The sequence below is a fragment of the Macaca nemestrina genome, chromosome 15, assembly GCF_043159975.1.
Source record: "Macaca nemestrina isolate mMacNem1 chromosome 15, mMacNem.hap1, whole genome shotgun sequence".
Taxonomy (NCBI): Eukaryota; Metazoa; Chordata; class Mammalia; order Primates; family Cercopithecidae; genus Macaca; species Macaca nemestrina.
In genome coordinates, this window is record NC_092139.1 from 92,788,419 (window position 1) to 92,807,309 (window position 18,891).

At 48.0% G+C, this 18,891-nt stretch overlaps 1 protein-coding gene across 1 annotated transcript; it reads left to right on the forward strand.

Moving 5' to 3' along the window:
• Window positions 1-663: 663 nt before the first annotated feature.
• LHFPL7 (LHFPL tetraspan subfamily member 7) lies at window positions 664-12,181 on the forward strand. The gene is made up of 4 exons (XM_011765428.3): window positions 664-786; window positions 7,787-8,004; window positions 8,975-9,113; window positions 11,676-12,181. The coding sequence occupies exons 2-4, from the start codon at window positions 7,804-7,806 to the stop codon at window positions 11,936-11,938; spliced, it is 603 nt and encodes a 200-aa protein (XP_011763730.2). The 5' UTR covers window positions 664-786; window positions 7,787-7,803; the 3' UTR covers window positions 11,939-12,181.
• Window positions 12,182-18,891: the final 6,710 nt, after the last annotated feature.

Consider the following 18,891-nt stretch of genomic DNA (forward strand, 5'->3'; position numbering starts at 1 on the left):
CCAACTGAGCAGAAAGCAGAACTGAGAGATGGAGAGAGAGAGAGGTTCTGAAGACATTGCTTATTTACCTGGATCCCGCTGTGCCTGAAGCCCATCCCAGAGAATTTCAGTTGTGTGAACCAACACATTTCTCACGTCTATTTGAGTGGTGCTTCTATCACTTATAGCAAAAGAATACCAGCACCTACTCTGTGCCAAGTCTTGTGCTAAGGATAAAGATATTTAAGACACAGTGCCTGACTTTGAGAAGTTCACAGCTCACAGGGAAGGTCCTATGAGAAATACAGACAAATATGCATATCAGTTGCCTGGGCTAGAATTATGAGGGCAGAAAGGTAGAGAACACAGTGGCAGCCACATCTAAACTCCCAATCCCATTTCTCCTCCTGAGATTCTATCTGTGGTTTCCTACACCTGGCGTTTAATCATAGATCAGTTAATCCCTGTTGGTGCCTTGTCCTACCCAGAAAACACTATACCCTCCCCTTGTCCCCACTTGGGGCTGGCTTTCCCCTCTTTGCTCAGCCTACCCAGCAGCCTGGAGTGAAGACTATTGATTTAAGGAAGTGGGAAGGAAAAACCACACACACACACACACACACACACACACACAGGCACACAAACACACACACCCTCAGACCAGTTTATCAAGCGTGCCCGGGCATTGTTCTACAAGCTAAATTCTTCCTCCAAAGGAAAGGAGAATTTTACAAGGTCACAGACGTGGATCCAAAGCCGGAGCCTGAGCAGAGCTGGCCACGTTGGAAGGTCTTGACCTAAAGTGTGGTGAGTCTGGAGGGAAAAGTGACCTGAGGTGAGTAGTGGGGAGGCAAGGAAACTGGGATAGCATGAAGCACACTGCTCAGGGACTGTTAGGGGCTTCAGGGAGACCATGAGCCTCTGAAATGACATACAACTCTATGCGTGTGTGTGTGTGTGTGTGTGTGTGTGTGTGTGTGTGCATGCGTGCTATTGTGCATGCTTGCTCGTGTGAGAGTGCATGTGGAAACATACATAGTTTTGTTTTTTGGGGTTTCGGGTTTTTTTTCAGTTTTTTTTTTGAGACAATCTTGCTCTGTCACCCAGGCTGGAGTGCAATGGTATGATCTTGGCTCACTACAACCTCGCCTCCCAGGTTCAAGTGATTCTCTTGCCTCAGCCTCCTGAATAGCTGAGATTACAGGCGCCTGCCACCATGCCCAGCTAATTTTTGTATTTTTAGTAGAGACAGGGTTTTGCCATATTGACCAGGCTGGTCTCGAACTCCTGACCTTAGGTGATCTGCCTGCCTTGGCCTCCCAAAGTGCTGGGATTATAGGCATGAGCCACCGCACCTGGGCAACATCCATAGTTTTTTGTTTTTGTTTGTTTGTTTGTTTGTTTTTGAGATGGAGTCTCGCTCTGTCATCCGGGCTGGAGTGCAGTGGCCGGATCTCAGCTCACTGCAAGCTCCGCCTCCCAGGTTTACGCTATTCTCCTGCCTCAGCCTCCCGAGTAGCTGGGACTACAGGTGCCCGCCACCTCGCCCGGCTAGTTTTTTGTATTTTTTAGTAGAGACGGGGTTTCACCGTGTTAGCCGGGATGGTCTCGATCTGCTGACCTCGTGATCCGCCCATCTTGGCCTCCCAAAGTGCTGGGATTACAGGCCTGAGCCACCGCGCCCGGCCCATCCATAGTTTTAAATCATATCTTCAAAGGAACGCATCACCCTCCAAACGGTTAAGTCCCACTGACCTTCCTTTTGTAGATGGGGAACCTGAGGCTCAGAGCCAGTACATAATTTCTCCTAGGTGGCACAATTTGTAACAGATGCTGAAATAGACCCAGAAATTGGACTTACTTGGCTGCATAGCCGGGAGAATGTGATAAAGGATAAAAGTTCTCCCTAGACCCATTTTGCCCATCTGTGCATCTTAGCCTGGACATGGCCTGCACCCCCCAGGCTAGACTGGGTGCCCTTCCTCTGTGCTCATCCCCAGTGTCACCCCAGTCTTTTTCATGGTGTGGAGCTGTGTCTGTACTCATGCCTGTATATATCAATTGATTGATGGGTTGGAGAAGATACACATCTCAAGCTTTGCTTACACAACCTCACACTCAGACACCTCCACCTGCCCTAGTAAACCTGTTGCTTCTGCAGGTTCTCTGTCCGAGGTCAAAAGCCCTAGAGGCATTCTTGCCTCTTCACTTTGCCTCACACCCCAGGCCTACTCTATTAGCAAATCTGATCAGCTTGACCTTTGCCCTTCAAAATCGATCCAGAATCTGACCACTCTTTGTCCTCCTCCCCTGCCCCTACCTTCACGTCCATCCACATCCACCTTTGTCTCTTGTCTGACTGATGAGTCACGTTCTGAAGGCTTCTCCCTCTGCTTCCCTTCTGCCTGTTCTCCACCCAGGAGCCAGAGTGGTCTTTTGAAAACCTAGGATTGTTCGGCCGGGCGCGGTGGCTCACGCCTGTAATCCCAGCATTTTGGGAGGCCGAGGCGGGCAGATCAAGAGGTCAGGAGATCGAAACCATCCTGGCTAACACAGTGAAACCCCGTCTCTACTAAAAATACAAAAAACTAGCCGGGCGAGGTGGCGGGCGCCTGTAGTCCCAGCTACTCGGGAGACTGAGGCAGGAGAATGGCGTGAACCTGGGAGGCGGAGCTTGTAGTGAGCCGAGATTGTGCCACTGCACTCCAGCCTGGGCGACAGAGCGAGACTCTGTCTCAAACAAAAGAGATCAACACCAGCCTGGCCAACATGGAGAAACCCGTCTCCACTAAAAATACAAAATTAGCCAGGCGTGGTGGCACATGCCTGTAGTCCCAGCTACTCAGGAGGCTGAGGCAGGAGAATCACTTGAACCCAAGAGGCAGAGGTTGGAGTGAGCCAAGATCATGCCACTGTACTCCAGCCTGGCGACAGATCTCTAAAAAATATATATATATATTAGCCAGGCATGGTGGTGCATACCTGTAGCCCCAGCTACTTGGGAGGCTGAGGTGGGAGGATTGCTTGAGCCCCAGGAGGTTGAGACTGCAGTGAGCTGTGATTGCGCCACTGCACTCCAGCCTGGGCAACAGAATAAGACCTTATCTCTACTACAAGTTCCACCGCTCTTTCCTATCCTCATTTCTTCTAGTCACATGGGCCTCTTTTTATCCTCAAATGTGCCAAGAGCACACTCACCTCAGGGCCTTTGCACCTGCTCCCCACTCTGCTTGTAATATTCCTCTGACACCTCTCCATGTGGCTCCCTCCGTCACCTTCTTCAGGCCCGGCTCAAAGGTCACCTTCTCATGGGGCTTTCCATGACCATCCCCCAATTACCTAGTCACTTGCTATCTCCCTCCAACGCTTCATTTTTCTCTAGGGCACTTATTGACATCTAGCATATTACATATTGACTTGCTTTTTTCCTCCCTGTCTCTCTCCCTCCAGAGTCTATGTTCCATAAGGAGGGGCTTTGTCTATTTTCCTCACTGCTGAATCCCCAGGACCCAGAACAGTTCCTGCAACATTGTAGACACGCAATAAATATTTGTTGAATGGATGAGCACATGGACATATTGCTATATCTTGTGGGTCTGTCTTGCCCACAAAACTCTAAGCTCCTTGAAGGTGGGGACTACGTTCTGTTCACCACTGTATCCTGGGGGTAGGGGGTTAAGGAGTCACACTGAGCTGGGCACATTAAAGTTGAATGAATGATTGATCAACCCCTCCAGTTTACAAAGAAGAAAGACATAGAAGCCAGAAGAAGAAGGAAACTTGGTTTGACATATCAAGTCCCTAGCAACCACCTCTAAACTCCCAATCCCATTTCTCCTCCTGAGATTCTGCCTTCGTGTGGCTTCTCTGGAATCATCCGTGCCCCTTGGGCAGGGCTGTCAGGAGAGTTGACCATGCCCTAACCCTGGGCAGCTCTAGTAAGCCACTGGGTTCGTTGGCCTTTAAATTAAATCCTTAATATCACTTTGGGCCCAGAACCCGAGCCTGATTCCCTAAGTCTGAGTCTCAGTTCTATGGCTTGCTTCCTGAGCCTCAGTTTTGCCATCTGTAAAATGGGAACAGTGATAATAGTATCTACCTCATCAGGTGGCCACAGGGTTTATAGGTAATGAGTGCTTACCTATGCAATTGCTTAGACTGAAGCCTAGTGAGCGCACAGAAACTGTTAACTGCTATTAAAAGTTAAGCACTGAACCAGAGGAGAAAATATTCAGTCTCTTTCAAGCTTCCCTTAGGTGGATTCCAGCTAATTGCAGCCTGGTCGGATGTGGTTTCGGGTTATAATGCCTCATTTAGGTTTCTGGGCACCTGGACGGTTGGCGTGATTTTCCCAGGTGACATTGAGCATTATCTGGAGAACAAAACTCCTTTCAAGGTGAGAAACGCCTGGACAGTCACTAGCGCAGCCAGAGAGAGGCACAATCATAGGCCTCAGTGGATTCAGCTCTTCCAGGCTTCCTGGCTGGAATTACACCCCTCAGGATCTTGCCAACCCAAAGGAGAGGCTGATTTTGGTGTAGGGAAAACAGCAACACCAAAAGAAACACACACACACACACACACACACACACACACACACACACACACACACACACCATCTCCTCTTACTCAAGGGAGCACGTTTCACTTGCTGGGGAGCAGCCACGAGGTTTTCCTCATCTCAGGGTAAAAAACCCATGCAACCTGACCCAGACATACTTGCCCAGGTTTATCTCTGCCTCTCCCCCCTGCAACACACACACACACACACACACACACACACACACACACACACTCTTTATCCCCTTGAAGCTTCACAACAACCCTCACTCCCATTTTCCAGAGAAGTGAGGCCATCTCCCCAAACTCCGATAGATGGGAAGGGGAGGATCTGGGCTTCTCTGCCTTTTTCCATCATATCACCCTGCCCACTGACTGATCCCAACACTATCTTCCCCTAGTCCAGATTAAGGGATTCATAATCTTCTTGTACAGATGGAGAAACTGAGGCCCAGAGCAATGGGGCCACTTGCCCCAGGTACCGCACCAGGGATATGGTGGAGTGGTTGGTTGGCCTCCAACCCCAGAATTCCCGCCATGTTTAGTGGGTGGCTGGGCTTAGTTGGCCAAGGTGAAACCCAAGGTTGTACGGCAGGGGCCTGGCAAAGCTGCCCAGGTGCCCTTGGCCTGGTTGGCAGCTCAGCTGCTTTTGACCCTGAGTGCCCTTGGGCAGGCTCACCCTTTCAGTCTTCCTTTCTGGCCATCAAGGGCGGGATTGGCTGTTTGTTAGCAAATCACCTTCCAGCCTCAACCATGCCATGAAACCATGTCTATTATTATTTAAGTAAGACTTGACTTTACACTGACTTGCTTTTTTATTAAAATACATTTGAATTTTGGCCAGGCACGGTGGCTCACGCCCGTAATCCCACCACTTTGGGAGGCCGAGGCAGGCAGATCGCGAGGTCGGGAGATTGAGACCATCCTGGCCAACATGGTGAACCCCCATCTCTGCTGAAAATACAAAAATTAGCTGGGCGTGGTGGCTTGTGCCTGTAATCCCAGCTACTCAGGAGGCTGAGGCAGGAGAATCACTTGAACCAGGGAGTCGGAGGTTGCAATGAGCCGAGATCGTGCCACTGCACTCCAGCCTGGAGACAGAGCAAGACTCCGTCTCAAAACAAAACAAAACAAAACAAACAGAAAACCAACATTTGAATTTCCATTGGAAAAGCAGTATCATGCCAAAAAAAAAAAGAAGAACAACAAATATATGCAAAATCAAACCACATTCACAGATTCTCACTAGAGTCTTGCTATGGATTGAATATTTGTGTCCGCTCAGAATTTATATTTTGAAACCCTAACCTCCAAGGTTGATATTAGGAGGTGAGGCCCTTGGGATCTGCTTCAAGGGAACCCAAACCAAGACAGGCAGAACAGGTGTACACATGACAACATGAATGCATCCTAAACCCATGTTGTTTCAGCCCAAAAGTAAGACACAGAATGCAAAACATGAGATAATACCACCTGGCAGCCTGGCCAACGTGGTGAAACCCCGTCTCTACTAAAAATACAAAAATTAGCCAGGTGTGGTAGCACGTGCCTTTAGTCCCAGCTACTCAGGAGGCTGAGGCAGGAGAATCGCTTGAAACTGGGAGGCAGAGGTTGCAATGAGCTGGCATGGCACCACTGCATTTCAGCCTGGGTGACAGAGCAAGAATCTGTCTCAAAAAAACAAAAAACAAAAAACAAAAAAAAAGATAGGCCGGGCGCGGTGGCTCACGCCTGTAATCCCAGCACTTTGGGAGGCCGAGGTGGGCGGATCATGAGGTCAGGAGTTTGAGACCATCCTGGCTAACACGGTGAAACCCCATCTCTACTAAAAATACAAAAAATTATCTGAGCATGGTGGCGGGCGCCTGTAGTCCCAGCTACTCGGGAGGCTGAGGCAGGAGAATGGCGTGAACCCAGGTGGCGGAGCTTGCCGTGAGCGGAGATCGCGCCACCGCACTCCAGCCTGGGCGACAGAGTGAGGCTCCGTCTCAAAAAAAAAATAAAGATAATACCATCTGCAGCAATGAGAAATGCATGCATACAGCACCACACCAATTTTGCAAACCTAACTCCACACAAAATGACACACATTAAATGATTAAAATAAAAAAACAAGGTGGCTGCTATAAACAGCATCTGTGCTGCTTGAAACCAGCTTGACCAATATAGGGAGACCCTGTTTCCACAAAAAATGAAAAAAAGGTTTCTAATTAGCCACATGTGACGGAATGTCTCTGCAAAAAATTAAAATAAATAAAAATTAGCTGGACATGGTGGTGTGCCCCAGTACTCCCAGCTATTTAGCAGGCTGCGGTGGGAGGATTGCTTTAGCCCAGGAGTTTGAGGTGGTGGTGAGCTATGATCATGCCACTGCACTCCAGCTTTTTTTCACTGAAAGAAAGAAAAAGAAAGAAAAGAAAGAAGAAAGAAAGAGGGGGGGAGGGAGAGAGAGAGGACAGAGAGAGAGCAAGCAAGCAAGCATATGTGTCTGAATTTTTTTTTTTTTTTTTGAGACGGAGTCTCGCTCTGTTGCCCAGGCTGGAGTGCAGTGGCACAATCTCGGCTCCCTGCAAGCTCCGCCTCCTGGGTTCATGCCATTCTCCTGCCTCAGCCTCCCGAGTAGCTGGGACTACAGGCGCCCGCCACCACGCCCAGCTAATTTTTTGTATTTTTAGTAGAGATGGGGTTTCACTATGTTAGCCAGGATGGTCTCGATCTCCTGACCTCGTGATCCGCCCGCCTCAGCCTCCCAAAGTGCTGGGATTACAGGCGTGAGCCACCGCGCCCGGCCTCTATGTGTGTGAATTTTTAAAAGGTGCCCCGTCTGGGTAGAAGCAGCCCTTTTGAACAGGGGAGGCTTGATGGGCTGAAAGAATGGATAAATGGATGAATGAACAAACACATGAATAAATGAAAGTATGGACAGAATATGAGAAGATCCTTGCATGGACCAGTGAGAATGATGCACCATGCAGAAGGTGGAGGGGCACATGTTCAAAGGTCTTTAAGGGCTAACATTTATTCTAGGACTTGGGGGTTGTACTTCTAGAATTTGTTAGGACAAAGTAACCCCCACTACCAGACCACAGTTATTAGCACCTCCCATTTGCATCTCCAGGCTCAAGGGGGGCTGATGATGTGGGGTCTGATCATAACACCAGGTCCTTGGCTAGGGAGCACCTCTGCCAGTCCGTTTCTCTCCTTGTCCCTGCAGTCTCCATCAGTAATCTTCCCTGTTGACCCCTAGGTCAGCGATACTTCCTAATGTTCAGCAGCGTGTGGGTAGCTCTGGGGCTCTCTCTGACCTGCACCTCAGCCCTCAGCCTCATCTCCCCTGCCTGGTTCCAGACCCCAACCTTCTCCTTTGGCATCCTCACCTACTGCTCCTGGCCTCAGGGCAACAGCTGGAACCAGAGCTGCGCGACCTTCAGTTCCCTGGAGGATATTCCTGACTTTGCCTGGAAGGTGAGAGCTGGTTCACCAAGTCACTGGGTCTTCAGGGGCTCGGTTAAACTCATCAGGGTAGGAAAGCTGGCTGAGTGGAATTCGAGGAGGCTTTCCTCGCTGCCTAGGTGTCCCAGTGGCTACGAATTTGCCATTACTCTCCTTAGAACTGAGCACAGAGGTTCTTCAACCTGACAGCCCTTCAGAAACACCTGTGCAACTTTGCAAAAATGCCAAGTTCTGTGCTCCACCCGAAGCCCCTGTCTCCATAGGCGTGGAGTGGGGTCTGGCTACTGATAATTTAGCAAACGTGCAGGATGATTCCAAAGGCAGCTGCCAGCCAATATAGCACCTTCGTGCAAATTAGGAAAAGGTGTCCCTTCTTTAGGATGCTCTACTGCCATCTGCTGGAAAGTCACTGTAATCAGTTTGCAAATCTATGATGGCCCGCAATGCGCCTCTGAGAGTTGTGCAGTGTACAACCTGCACACTCCTACCCGGCCACCCTCTAAACACTGCTAGGTTTAAAAGTGAAAGCTAAGGTGTTAAAGTCCCTGTTATGATGCACGTTGCCAAAATCAACAATGGGGAGAATGGGAAAGGACTCCTAGTCCAGCACGTCTAAGGAAGAATATACAGTCTTCAAAATTGATTGTTATAAGGGTGATGTAAGAGAGGCAGCTACCAGGTGCCTCTCCTGATGATCCTGACACGTAGCAAGTGCTTAATAAAGGTACTATATGCTGGTCAGTCAGTGTGGATCTTAATTATGGCTCTACCACTTAATTACCCATGTGTTCTGAGGCAAATGACTCCAATTTCTTGGACTTTTATTGGACAGTTTATTTTCTTGGACAGTTTCTTTCTATGTAAAATGGAAATCGTAATAGCACAGACCACATGCTGCAAGGACTCAGAAGCTGGTCAATGAGCAGAGGGAGCACCTGCCCCTGTCCTAGCCAACACACTTCCTTCTGTCTCTTCCCTGCAGGTCTCAGCTGTGATGCTCCTCGGAGGCTGGCTCCTGCTGGCCTTCAATGCAATTTTCCTCCTGTCCTGGGCTGTGGCCCCCAAAGGGCTGTGCCCAAGAAGAAACAGTGTTCCAATGCCGGGGGTGCAGGCAGTGGCAGGTAAATCCAATGCACAGGCACATAGTCAGTGCTCTAGACATATTTATGGAATGAGTGAATGAATGAATGAATGAATGAATGAATGAATGAGTCTGTGAGCAGAGCCTGGCCTCTTGGGTCAGATCTCAGAGATAAACCCTAAGATTGTTGACTATTCCTGGTCCTTTGGCAAGCCAGAAATCAGGGGGAGGGAGAGATGGCATCCTTAGTGTCACCCATTCCCGCTGTTAGCTGACCCAGTCTTAATAATCTGTCCCCCTTTGTTTCTCTCTCATCCATCCACTTCGTGTCATCCTTACCAAGACCACCATACACAGTTGGGGATGTTGTGCACTGTGCAAGCATGCCCAGCTGAGAACTAAGGAGATGCTGAAATCTAGCCCATACTTCACTTGCTAAACTGTGAACCTGCAAGACTGCATCTCTCGAGAAGAGTCACTTTTCTGTAATTTATACATAGCTTTCGAATGTACTAGCCAGGTCTTCATTGCAATCCTCATTCAATTAATGCTCCACCATCTCTTGCCTGGATTATAGCAATAAGCACCTCACAGGTCTCACTGCTCTCACTCCTCCCCCTTAGTGTCTATTTGGCCACACACTGGACAAATGCGTCCTGTTCAGTTGACATCAGATCGTGCCCCTCAGACTGGCTTATCTACCCTCCAATCACTTCCCATCATACTCCGATTAAAATCCGAACTTCTTACCGTAGCCTATGAGACTCCACCTAACCCAGTCCCCAGTCTCTCACCAACCTCATCTCTTCCTTCCTCCGCCAGGCTCAGTGTGCCCTGGCTATTCTGATTTGCAGTCTGTTGCTCATATATACCATGCTTGCTCCCTCCGCCGGACTCCTCTTTCCCCAGATTTTTGCAGGTCTTGCTACTCACTTCATTACGGGCTCTGCTCAGATATCACTGCCTCCATGAGGTCTTCCATGACTTCTAGCTAAGGGAGCTTCCCTCTCCTTAGATTCTCCATCTTCTTACTTTGCTTTATACCTTTCATAGCATATACTTACCTGAAATATCGAATCTGCCTAGTTGATTATTGTCCCTTTCTCCAAAGAACATCAGTTCCATGAGGACAAGGACATGTCTGTCTGCCTTGTTATCACCAGCCCCCAGCACAGTGCTTCATACTTAATAGATGCCCAATAAACATTTGCTGAGTCAATTGATGGAGACATGATCCTTGTCCTAGGCTTGCTTGCAGTGTCTAGTTGGTTGGGGGGTTGGAGGGCATCAGTCAATGGATATTTCACATGATGGGGATGAGCAAAGGATGCTAGAAAAAACTCCAGGAAGCACCTGGCCCAGTGTATGGATGGGCCCAGTGTATGGATGGGTTAAGGCAAGCTTCTTGGAGGAGGTCCCACCTGAGCCAAGTCTGGAAGGATGAGTAGAAGTTAGCCAAGAGTACAAGCAAGGGCGTTTCTGGTAATGGGAACACGAAGAACAAAGGCACGGAGACAAGGGAGCAAGGCATGTTCAGGGAACTGAAAGTAGACAAGGGTGGCTGGAGAGCAGCAAGGGAGGCCAGGGATCTTCTGATTTCTGTTATGAGTGCCTTGGAAGCAAGAAGGTGTCCAGTCATTTCATTAGTATCATTAATGTCCACTGCAACACCTCCAACAGTTTTGATGAATGAACACGTGGTTGGATGGGTAAGCTGGTGAATGGATGAATGAGTGTGTTGACAAGTGGATGGATGAACTGATGGACAGATAGATGGATACATTAGTGGATGGATGGATGGATGGATGGACTGCTGGATGGATGGATTGGTAGATGGATGAATGGACGGATGGAAGGATAGGAAAAATGGATAGAATGGAATATAGTTGGATGGATGTAGGATGAGGGATGGGTGGATGGGTGGATGGATGGATGGGTGGGAGGCAGGTGGCTAAGCAGGCAGATGGACAGATGAGTGGATGAGTGAATAAATAGGTGGATAGAGGGATGGAGAGAATAAGTGGAGTTGAACATGGTTGAGTGGATGGATGAGCAGATGGACAGAAGGGTGGGAGTGTAGTTGAGAGAGTGGGTAGATAAAAGGAGAGATGAGCCAATAAGTAAGTGAATAGATGGATGGGTGGGCTAGGGAATTACATAAATGAGTGGGTTGATAAGTGGATGGATGAACAATGAATGAATGGGCAGATATCTTAGTGGATAAGGAAAATGGGCAGACTGGATGGATGAATGGAAGATGAGGGTGGATGATGGGTGGGCAGATGGATGGGTGGGAGGCAGGTGGTTAAGTAGGAATATGGATAGAAGGATGGATGTGTGAATGGATATGTAGATAGAAGGATAGAGAAAATAAGTGGGTAAGAGTATGTTTGAATGGATGGGTTAGTGAATGGACAGATAGTTGGAAGCATGGTTGAATGAGTGGGTGGATAAAAGGAGAGATGAGCCAATAAATAAGCAAATGAATGAATGGGTGGGTGGATAGATGGATGGGTGGATATAGGGTGGATGAGTTGTGGGATGGAAAGTTATTGAGGTGCCCCTTGGCCAACACACTGGCTTTCCTTCCTGCTATCTCCAGCTACCGCCATGATTATGGGTCTGCTGGTTTTTCCAATCGGCCTTGCCTCCCCATTCGTCAAGGAAGTCTGCGAAGCCTCCTCCATGTATCACGGTGGGAAGTGCCGTCTGGGTTGGGGTTACACGACCGCTATCCTCAATGTAGTCCTGGCCAGCCTCCTGCCCATCATCAGCTGGCCCCACAGGACCAAGGTCCAAGGGAGGACCATCATCTTCTCCAGGGCCACCGAGAGAATCATCCTTGTGCCAGAAATGAATAAATAAAAATCTCCTGGGAGAGGCACAGAGAACACACTCCAGAGGTTTATGAAATCATCGTGTAGCCAATTTCAAATCCCACCTCTGCTCCTTCTTGCTGTGTGACTTCAGGCAAGCCAGCAAGCCACTTTACCTCTCTGGCATGGTTTTTTCTTCTGGAAAATGAAAGTTGAAATCATACCTACCTCATAAGGTTGTTCTGAGAATTCACTGGAGATACTCTATGTAAATAAAGCACTTTGCACCATGTCTGGAACATAGTGTTTCATAAACATTGGCTACTATTATTATAATCCTTACCTCAAGGACTGTGCTGAGAATTCAACATCTTTATGAAAACTGCCCAGGCTAATTCTGAGCTCATGGCTATCACTCAAAAACTAAATTGTTTAATTGGCATGCGCATATTCTCTGTTCCTTCTGTTTTTATAATTCTTCCTTGTTTTAGAGAATTTGAAAATTATTTATTTTCTCATCAAATATTTAGTGAGTGTCTATTAAGTACAAGATTTTGAGCCAATGGGCTGGGTGTGGTGGCTCACGCCTGTAATCCCAGCACTTTGGGAGCCTGAGGCGGGTAGATCACAAGGTCAGGAGTTCGAGACCAGTCTGGCCAATGCAGTGAAACCCAATCTCTACTAAAAATACAAATATTAGCTGGGTGTGGTGGTGCATGCCTGCAGTCCCAGCTACTCAGGAGGCTCAGGCAGGAGAATTGCTTGAACCTGGGAGGCGGAGGTTGCAGTGGGCTGAGATCATACCACTGCTCTCCAACCTGGACGACACAGCGAGACTCCATCTCAAAAAAAAAAATTTTTTTTTCAAGCCAATGTTGGGTTGGGGAGAAGGAGTTAAGGACCTGACTCACCCCTTATGCAAATAATCCCATTGATGTGGAAACTACACTGTTACTTGGGGCCCTTTAGAATCTATTTCCAACCTCTCTCTTCAGGCTCTTTCTTGTCACCCACTCAACACCTGTGCCTCTCCTTCTGTCTCACAGTGAACTTCTAAAGCCCACAGAAGTCCTCTTCCTGTGGCAGGCCAGGTCTCACCAAATACAGGCCTCCATAACAACTATTTCAGTACTGAGTGAGTGGTTAAGTTTAATATTAAAAGCCAGTGCCCTCATACAAATGCTGGAATAGAACAAAAGCCCACCAAGAATTTTGCCTAGACCTTTCCTGGGCCTCAAAGCATGACAAAATAACGAAGGAATTCTTAACAGGACCCATTTTAGGATTAAACAAGTTTTACTGGGGGTCTGAAGAAACTCCCCAGACCTCCACAAACAAGTTTATTGGAGGTCTGAAGGAACTCCCCCAAATCCCCGTGATTTAGCAGGAGACAAGATAAGGGTAATCGCCCCATTACTTGGACCCATTTAGATTAAGTAAATTTACTGAGGCTCCAGAAGAAGGTCTTCAAGACTCAGACCTTAGTTATAGATTAAAAGAAATTAATCACTTATTTATTTATTTATTTTTGAGATGGAGTTTTGCTCTTGTTGCCCAGGCTGGAGTCCAATGGCATGATCTCAGCTCACTGCAACCTCTGTCTCCTGGGTTCAAGCGATTCTCCTCCCTCAACCTCCCGATTAGCTGAGATTACAGGCATGCGCCACTGCAGCCAGCTAACTTTTTTGTATTTTTAGTAGAGATGGGGTTTCACCATGTTGGCCAGGCTGGTCTTGAGCTTCTGACCTCAGGTGATCTGCTCACCACAGGCTCCCAAAATGCTGGGATTACAGGCATGAGCCACTGCGCCCGGCCCACTTATGTCTTTAGATGAATGCACGCTTACACGTAGACATATAACTTAGAAGGTGTATAAGCTCTAGAAAACTTTGTAATTTTGAGTTGGTCTGGCAATAATTTCCAGGCCTTCTCCCTGTAACAGTTACAGAAATAGAAACTCTCTTTCTCCCCAGTTCATCTGCATCTCATTATTGGGCCATGAGAAATAGCAGCCTGACCCTCAGTTTGGTCCGGGAACATTCTCATCTCTACAGCTTGGCACGTGCTGCTTTCTCTGCCGGGACTCAATCTGTTGATTTCTCCTGTGTTCACGCATTGCTCTTCTTTGGGAGCAGTACCCTAATCTTCCTATAAAAAATGACCCACAGTTGGCAAGGCACCGTGGCTCATGCCTGTAATCCCAGCACTTTGGGAGGCCAAGGCTGGTGGATCACGAGGTCAGGAGATCGAGACCATCCTGACCAACATGGTGAAACCCCGTCTCTACTAAAAATACAAAAATTAGCTGGGCGTGATGGCGTACACCTGTAGTCGCAACTACTTGGGAGGCTGAGGCAGGAGAATGGCTTGAACCTTGGAGGTAGAGGTTGTAGTGAGCTGAGATCGTGCCACTGTACTCCAGCCTGGCGACAGAGTGAGCCACTGTCTCAAAAACAAACAAACAAACAAACAAACAACACCCACAGCCAGGCTGTGGCCACCTTGGGCTTTAAGATGGATAAATGAGCCCTTCTGGCAAATCAAGCCTGGTCAGAATGATTGATTCAGAGTTGGGCATGGGCTCTGTGGAAGCCAGCATGGAGGAGAACAGAAGCATGAGATGGAGAGAGGTGGAACTCTAAGAACTTCATTTGAACATCTGGACCCAGCCATACCTGACTCCTATCTGCAGGAAACAAGGTCATAGGCAGTTCTAGGCTGGCATCCCCTAGCACAGTTGCTCCAGAGGAAACAGTGAACTTCTCTTTCCTCTCTTGGTATATATAAATCCCAGGGAAGGAGTCTGATCGGCCTGCAGTGGGTCATGTGCTTACCCCTGGGCAGGGAGGGCCATGTCAGGAGTCTCATTAGAAGGTCACTGGTTACAGTTCCCCAAAGTTGAGGGGGTGCTGGTACCAGGAGGAGGGAAGGATGCTGAGCAGACAGAAACACTCAATGGTCAGTTCTCTCTTTAAGGGAGTCTTTCTTATCCCAGTTTCACAGAAGTGAAAATCGAGGCTCAGAGAGGTGAAATTACTTGCCCAAGGCCACACAGCTGATCAGTGGCAGAGCTGGGATTTGAATCTAGGTCTGTTGGACTCTGTGGTAGATGCAAAACAACACCTGGATTTGTTCCCTCTGCTCCCCCATCCATCCAGCTCATCATAATCAAACTCTTCTGGCTTCAAACACCCACCCAAGAATATACACGAACAGCCCCCAAGAGTGATTCCACTGTTCTGAAGACACATAGATCACACAGAACGCAGCTTGTTATTTATCTTCCAGTACAAACCATAAGAACAACTTGACAGCTTTTTAAAACAGAATAGAACAATAGAAAAACATTAATAGAAAATCTAGGAAGATACCACAAGGGGTTCAAATGGACTGAAGGACAGTGATTCATTTCAAGTGGTTCATTTCAAAAGTGCCACTTTTCAAGCACTTCAATGCAAATCAGTCTCACGTGGGAAGATTCCTTAAGCCTCGGGCAGATCCCAGTATAAGGTGGGGCAAGTGGAAGCCGGCAAGTAGCAGCTCAAACTCAGTTTGCACATCACCTACTGGTGCTTGGAACATGTTGCCTCTTCTCTGTAATAACCCCACTATGGTCCCCAAGTTTCTTAATTTTCTCTTTGAACTGTTTCAGCAATGCCAAAGGTAATGATTCTCCAGCCGGTAAAGCAAAATCAGTTAGAAAGAGACTCCATCTTTATTTGGCAATAGAGGGAGTGCTGTAATTTTCTCTTCATCAAAACAAGAGGCATCCATCGTTTGCAAGGAGCCCTGCACCTACAAAGCCTGGAAATGACTGTGCCTACAAATCTGAAAAAAGCAAGCCAGGAAGACACTGGAGGGTCCCTGTCCCGCATCCTCATGTAATGGAAAGTCTCCACAATCCCGTTGGTTATTTGAATTCTGCTGGAGTTGACCTAGAAATGGATTGGCAAGCTGGTACTTCAAAAAGTGTCAAACTGTGCTCCTCTAGAGTTTATACCTGTCCTGGGCTCAAGCTCTCAATATGCACAGTGACTTGGAAGCCAAGAAGATGGGGAGCTGGGAGCCCTTTCCTGACAGGAGAATCAGATGCAGACTGCAGTGTCAGTGTAGATGCTGCTCCTGCCAAGAACTGATGGCCTCATCATACCTCATTTTGGGGTTTCTCCAAGACACAGTCCAGGAGGGTCCCAGGCTCACCCTTTCTAGAGTTCTCCTCCTACGGCCGCATTCTCTTAAGTTTCAAAGTCTCACGTGAGAACCTAAGAAAGGTAGATGATGGGAACTCAGGACAAATGGGTTCCCAGCCCCATCCTCAGTGATGCTGAGGGGCAGAGAGTTCCAGTAAATGAGGGTGAAGGGGCCAAGACTGAGTCCAGAACCAAAGGAGGCATTACTATCTCCATTTTGCAGAAGTGGAAACTGAGGCTAATAGGTGTGAAAGGAAACTACCCCAAATCACTAAGGAAAACTCAAGCTGGAAACTGCTTAGGGCAAACATGCTTCTCATTCCATTCAAAGTTAGCCCTCTGATCACTGAGATACATGTATATCTGATTGCCACCTTTGGAAAGACTAATCAGAAACTAAAAAGAATGCAACCGTTTGTGTCTCACCTATCTGTGACCTGCAAGCTCCTTCCCCACTTCAAGTCTTCCTGTCTTTGCTTCAAGTTGTTCCACCTTTCCAGACTGAAGCAATGTACTTCTTACATATATTGATAGATGTCTCATTTCTCCCTAAGATATATAAAACCAAGCTGTGTTCCGACCACCTTGGGCACATGTTGTCAGGATTTCCTGAGTCTGTGTCACATGCATGTCCTCAACCTTGGCAAAACAAACTTTCTAAATTAACTGAGACCTGCCTCAGATTTTCTGGGTTCACAGAGGTAAAGGCACTCGCCCAAAGCCACATGGCCATAGTACCAGATCTGGGATCCTACATTATTGTTCCCTGAATATGTGGACAGAGCTATATGACATGATTTTAGTTGGTATGGTGAGAAAATAATTTTTTTTTTTTCCAGACAGAGTCTCGCTCTGTCACCAGGCTGGGGTGCAGTGGCACGATCTCCGCTCACTGCAACCTCCGCCCAAGTGATTCTCCTGCCTCAGCCTCCTGAGTAGCTGGGACTACAGGTGGGTGCCACTGAGCTCAGCTAATTTTTTGTATTTTTAGTAGAGATGGGGTTTCACCATGTTAGCCAGGATGGTCTGGATCTCCTGACCTCGTGATCCGCCCACCTCGGCCTCCCAAAGTGCTGGGATCACAGGCGTGAGCCACCGCACTCGGCTTTTTTTTTTTTTTTTCGACGGAGTTTCGCTCTTGTCGCTCAGGCTGGAGTGCAGATCTTGGCTCACTGCAACCTCCACCTCCTGGGTTCAAGTGATTCTCCTGACTCAGCTTCAAAAGTAACTGGGATTACAGGCGCTCGCCACCATGCCTAGCTAATTTTTGTATTTTTAGTAGAGACAGGGTTTCACCATGTTGGCCAGGATGGTCTCAAACTCCCGACCTCAGGTGATCCACTTGCCTTGGTCTCCCAAAGTGGTGGGATTACAGGCGTGAGCCACCACGGCCAGCCAAGACAGCAAAATTCTATTCTAAGAGCATCTGATGAAAAGAAAAAAAATGAGAGAGAAGAGAGAAATCTCAATCGCGTCCCATCACAGTCCCTGATTATACCCTTACCTCCCTTCCCCTGGGCTACTGAGATCTCAGGCCTTGGAGAGAAGGACAGAGGGGAAGAAGGAATATAAAATAAAATGGCATAACGTGACTGCCAGCTGTTCTGAAATGGGAAGGCGAGGGTCTCCCAAATTCTTGGCATAAAAGGTGCTTCTCAACTGCCCCAAGTTCTCTCCTGTAAGCCAAAAGGAAATTCTAGGAGAAAAGGAAATGGCAGATGGTTTAAGAAGAAATTGGAGCATCCAGAAAGGCCTTAACACTGCAGTCTTGCTCTGTATAAGACCAACATCATTCAAGTAGAAAATGTGAGCACAGACACTATCCAAGTGCTCTTTGCTATAAGGAGAGGAGGCAAAAGAAGGGGAGAGAGAAGGGGGAGGAGGAGAGAAATATGATGAAGGGGAAGGAAAAGAGAAAGAGGTGGAGGAAAGGGGGATGAAGAGGAGAAGAGCAGGGGCCACAATGCCAACTACAGGTGCCCGTGGAAACCAAGACCACTTCTTCAGCCCCACCGAGTCGTGAAAATGTGCCTCATGATCCAAGACCTATCTTTTCGTGTCTATGCAAAGTTCAAGTGCATTTATTTATTTATTTATTTATTTATTTATTTAGATGGAGTTTTGCTCGTTGTCCAGGCTGGAGTGCAGTGGCGCGATCTCCACTCACTGCAACCTCCGCCTCCCGGGTTCAAGTGGTTCTCCTGCCTCAGCCCCCTGAGCAGCTGGGATTATAGGTGCCCGCTGCCACGCCCGGCTAATTTTTTTGCAGTTTTAGTAGAGATGGGGTTTCACTGTATTAGCCAGGATGGTCTTGAACTCCTGACCTTCCTTGGGTGATCTGCCCACTTTGGCCTCCTAAAGTGCTGGGATTACAGGTGTGAGCCACTGCGCGTGGGTCAAGTGCATGTGTTTAGAAAAGCCTTTACAAAAGCAAAAATGCTATCTTAGGATTTTTTTCCCTGTGAAATATATTGCCAATGATCAAAGGCCAATAGTGCATACGACCAGGCATCTATGCACACACAACAGGTGCCCAGCACTCCCCAAGTCTGGCCATGCCAGGCAGCTGCAAACGACAGTGGCGCCCTCCAGGAGGAGAGCCCATGGACGGAGTTCAGGTTGAAGTCAGAGAAAGGAGACTGGAGGCTTCAAGGGACAGTGGCAACATCAGGACCATTATTTGCTCTGAGACGTTTCCCCCAGGAGGAAGCATATGTTCCAACTAAAAGAGCCCCCACCTGCCGGCTGCTGTGGGTTTCATTCCTGCCTCTGCTGGGAATATTCCAAGGAAGTGGTGATGAGGCACACCCAG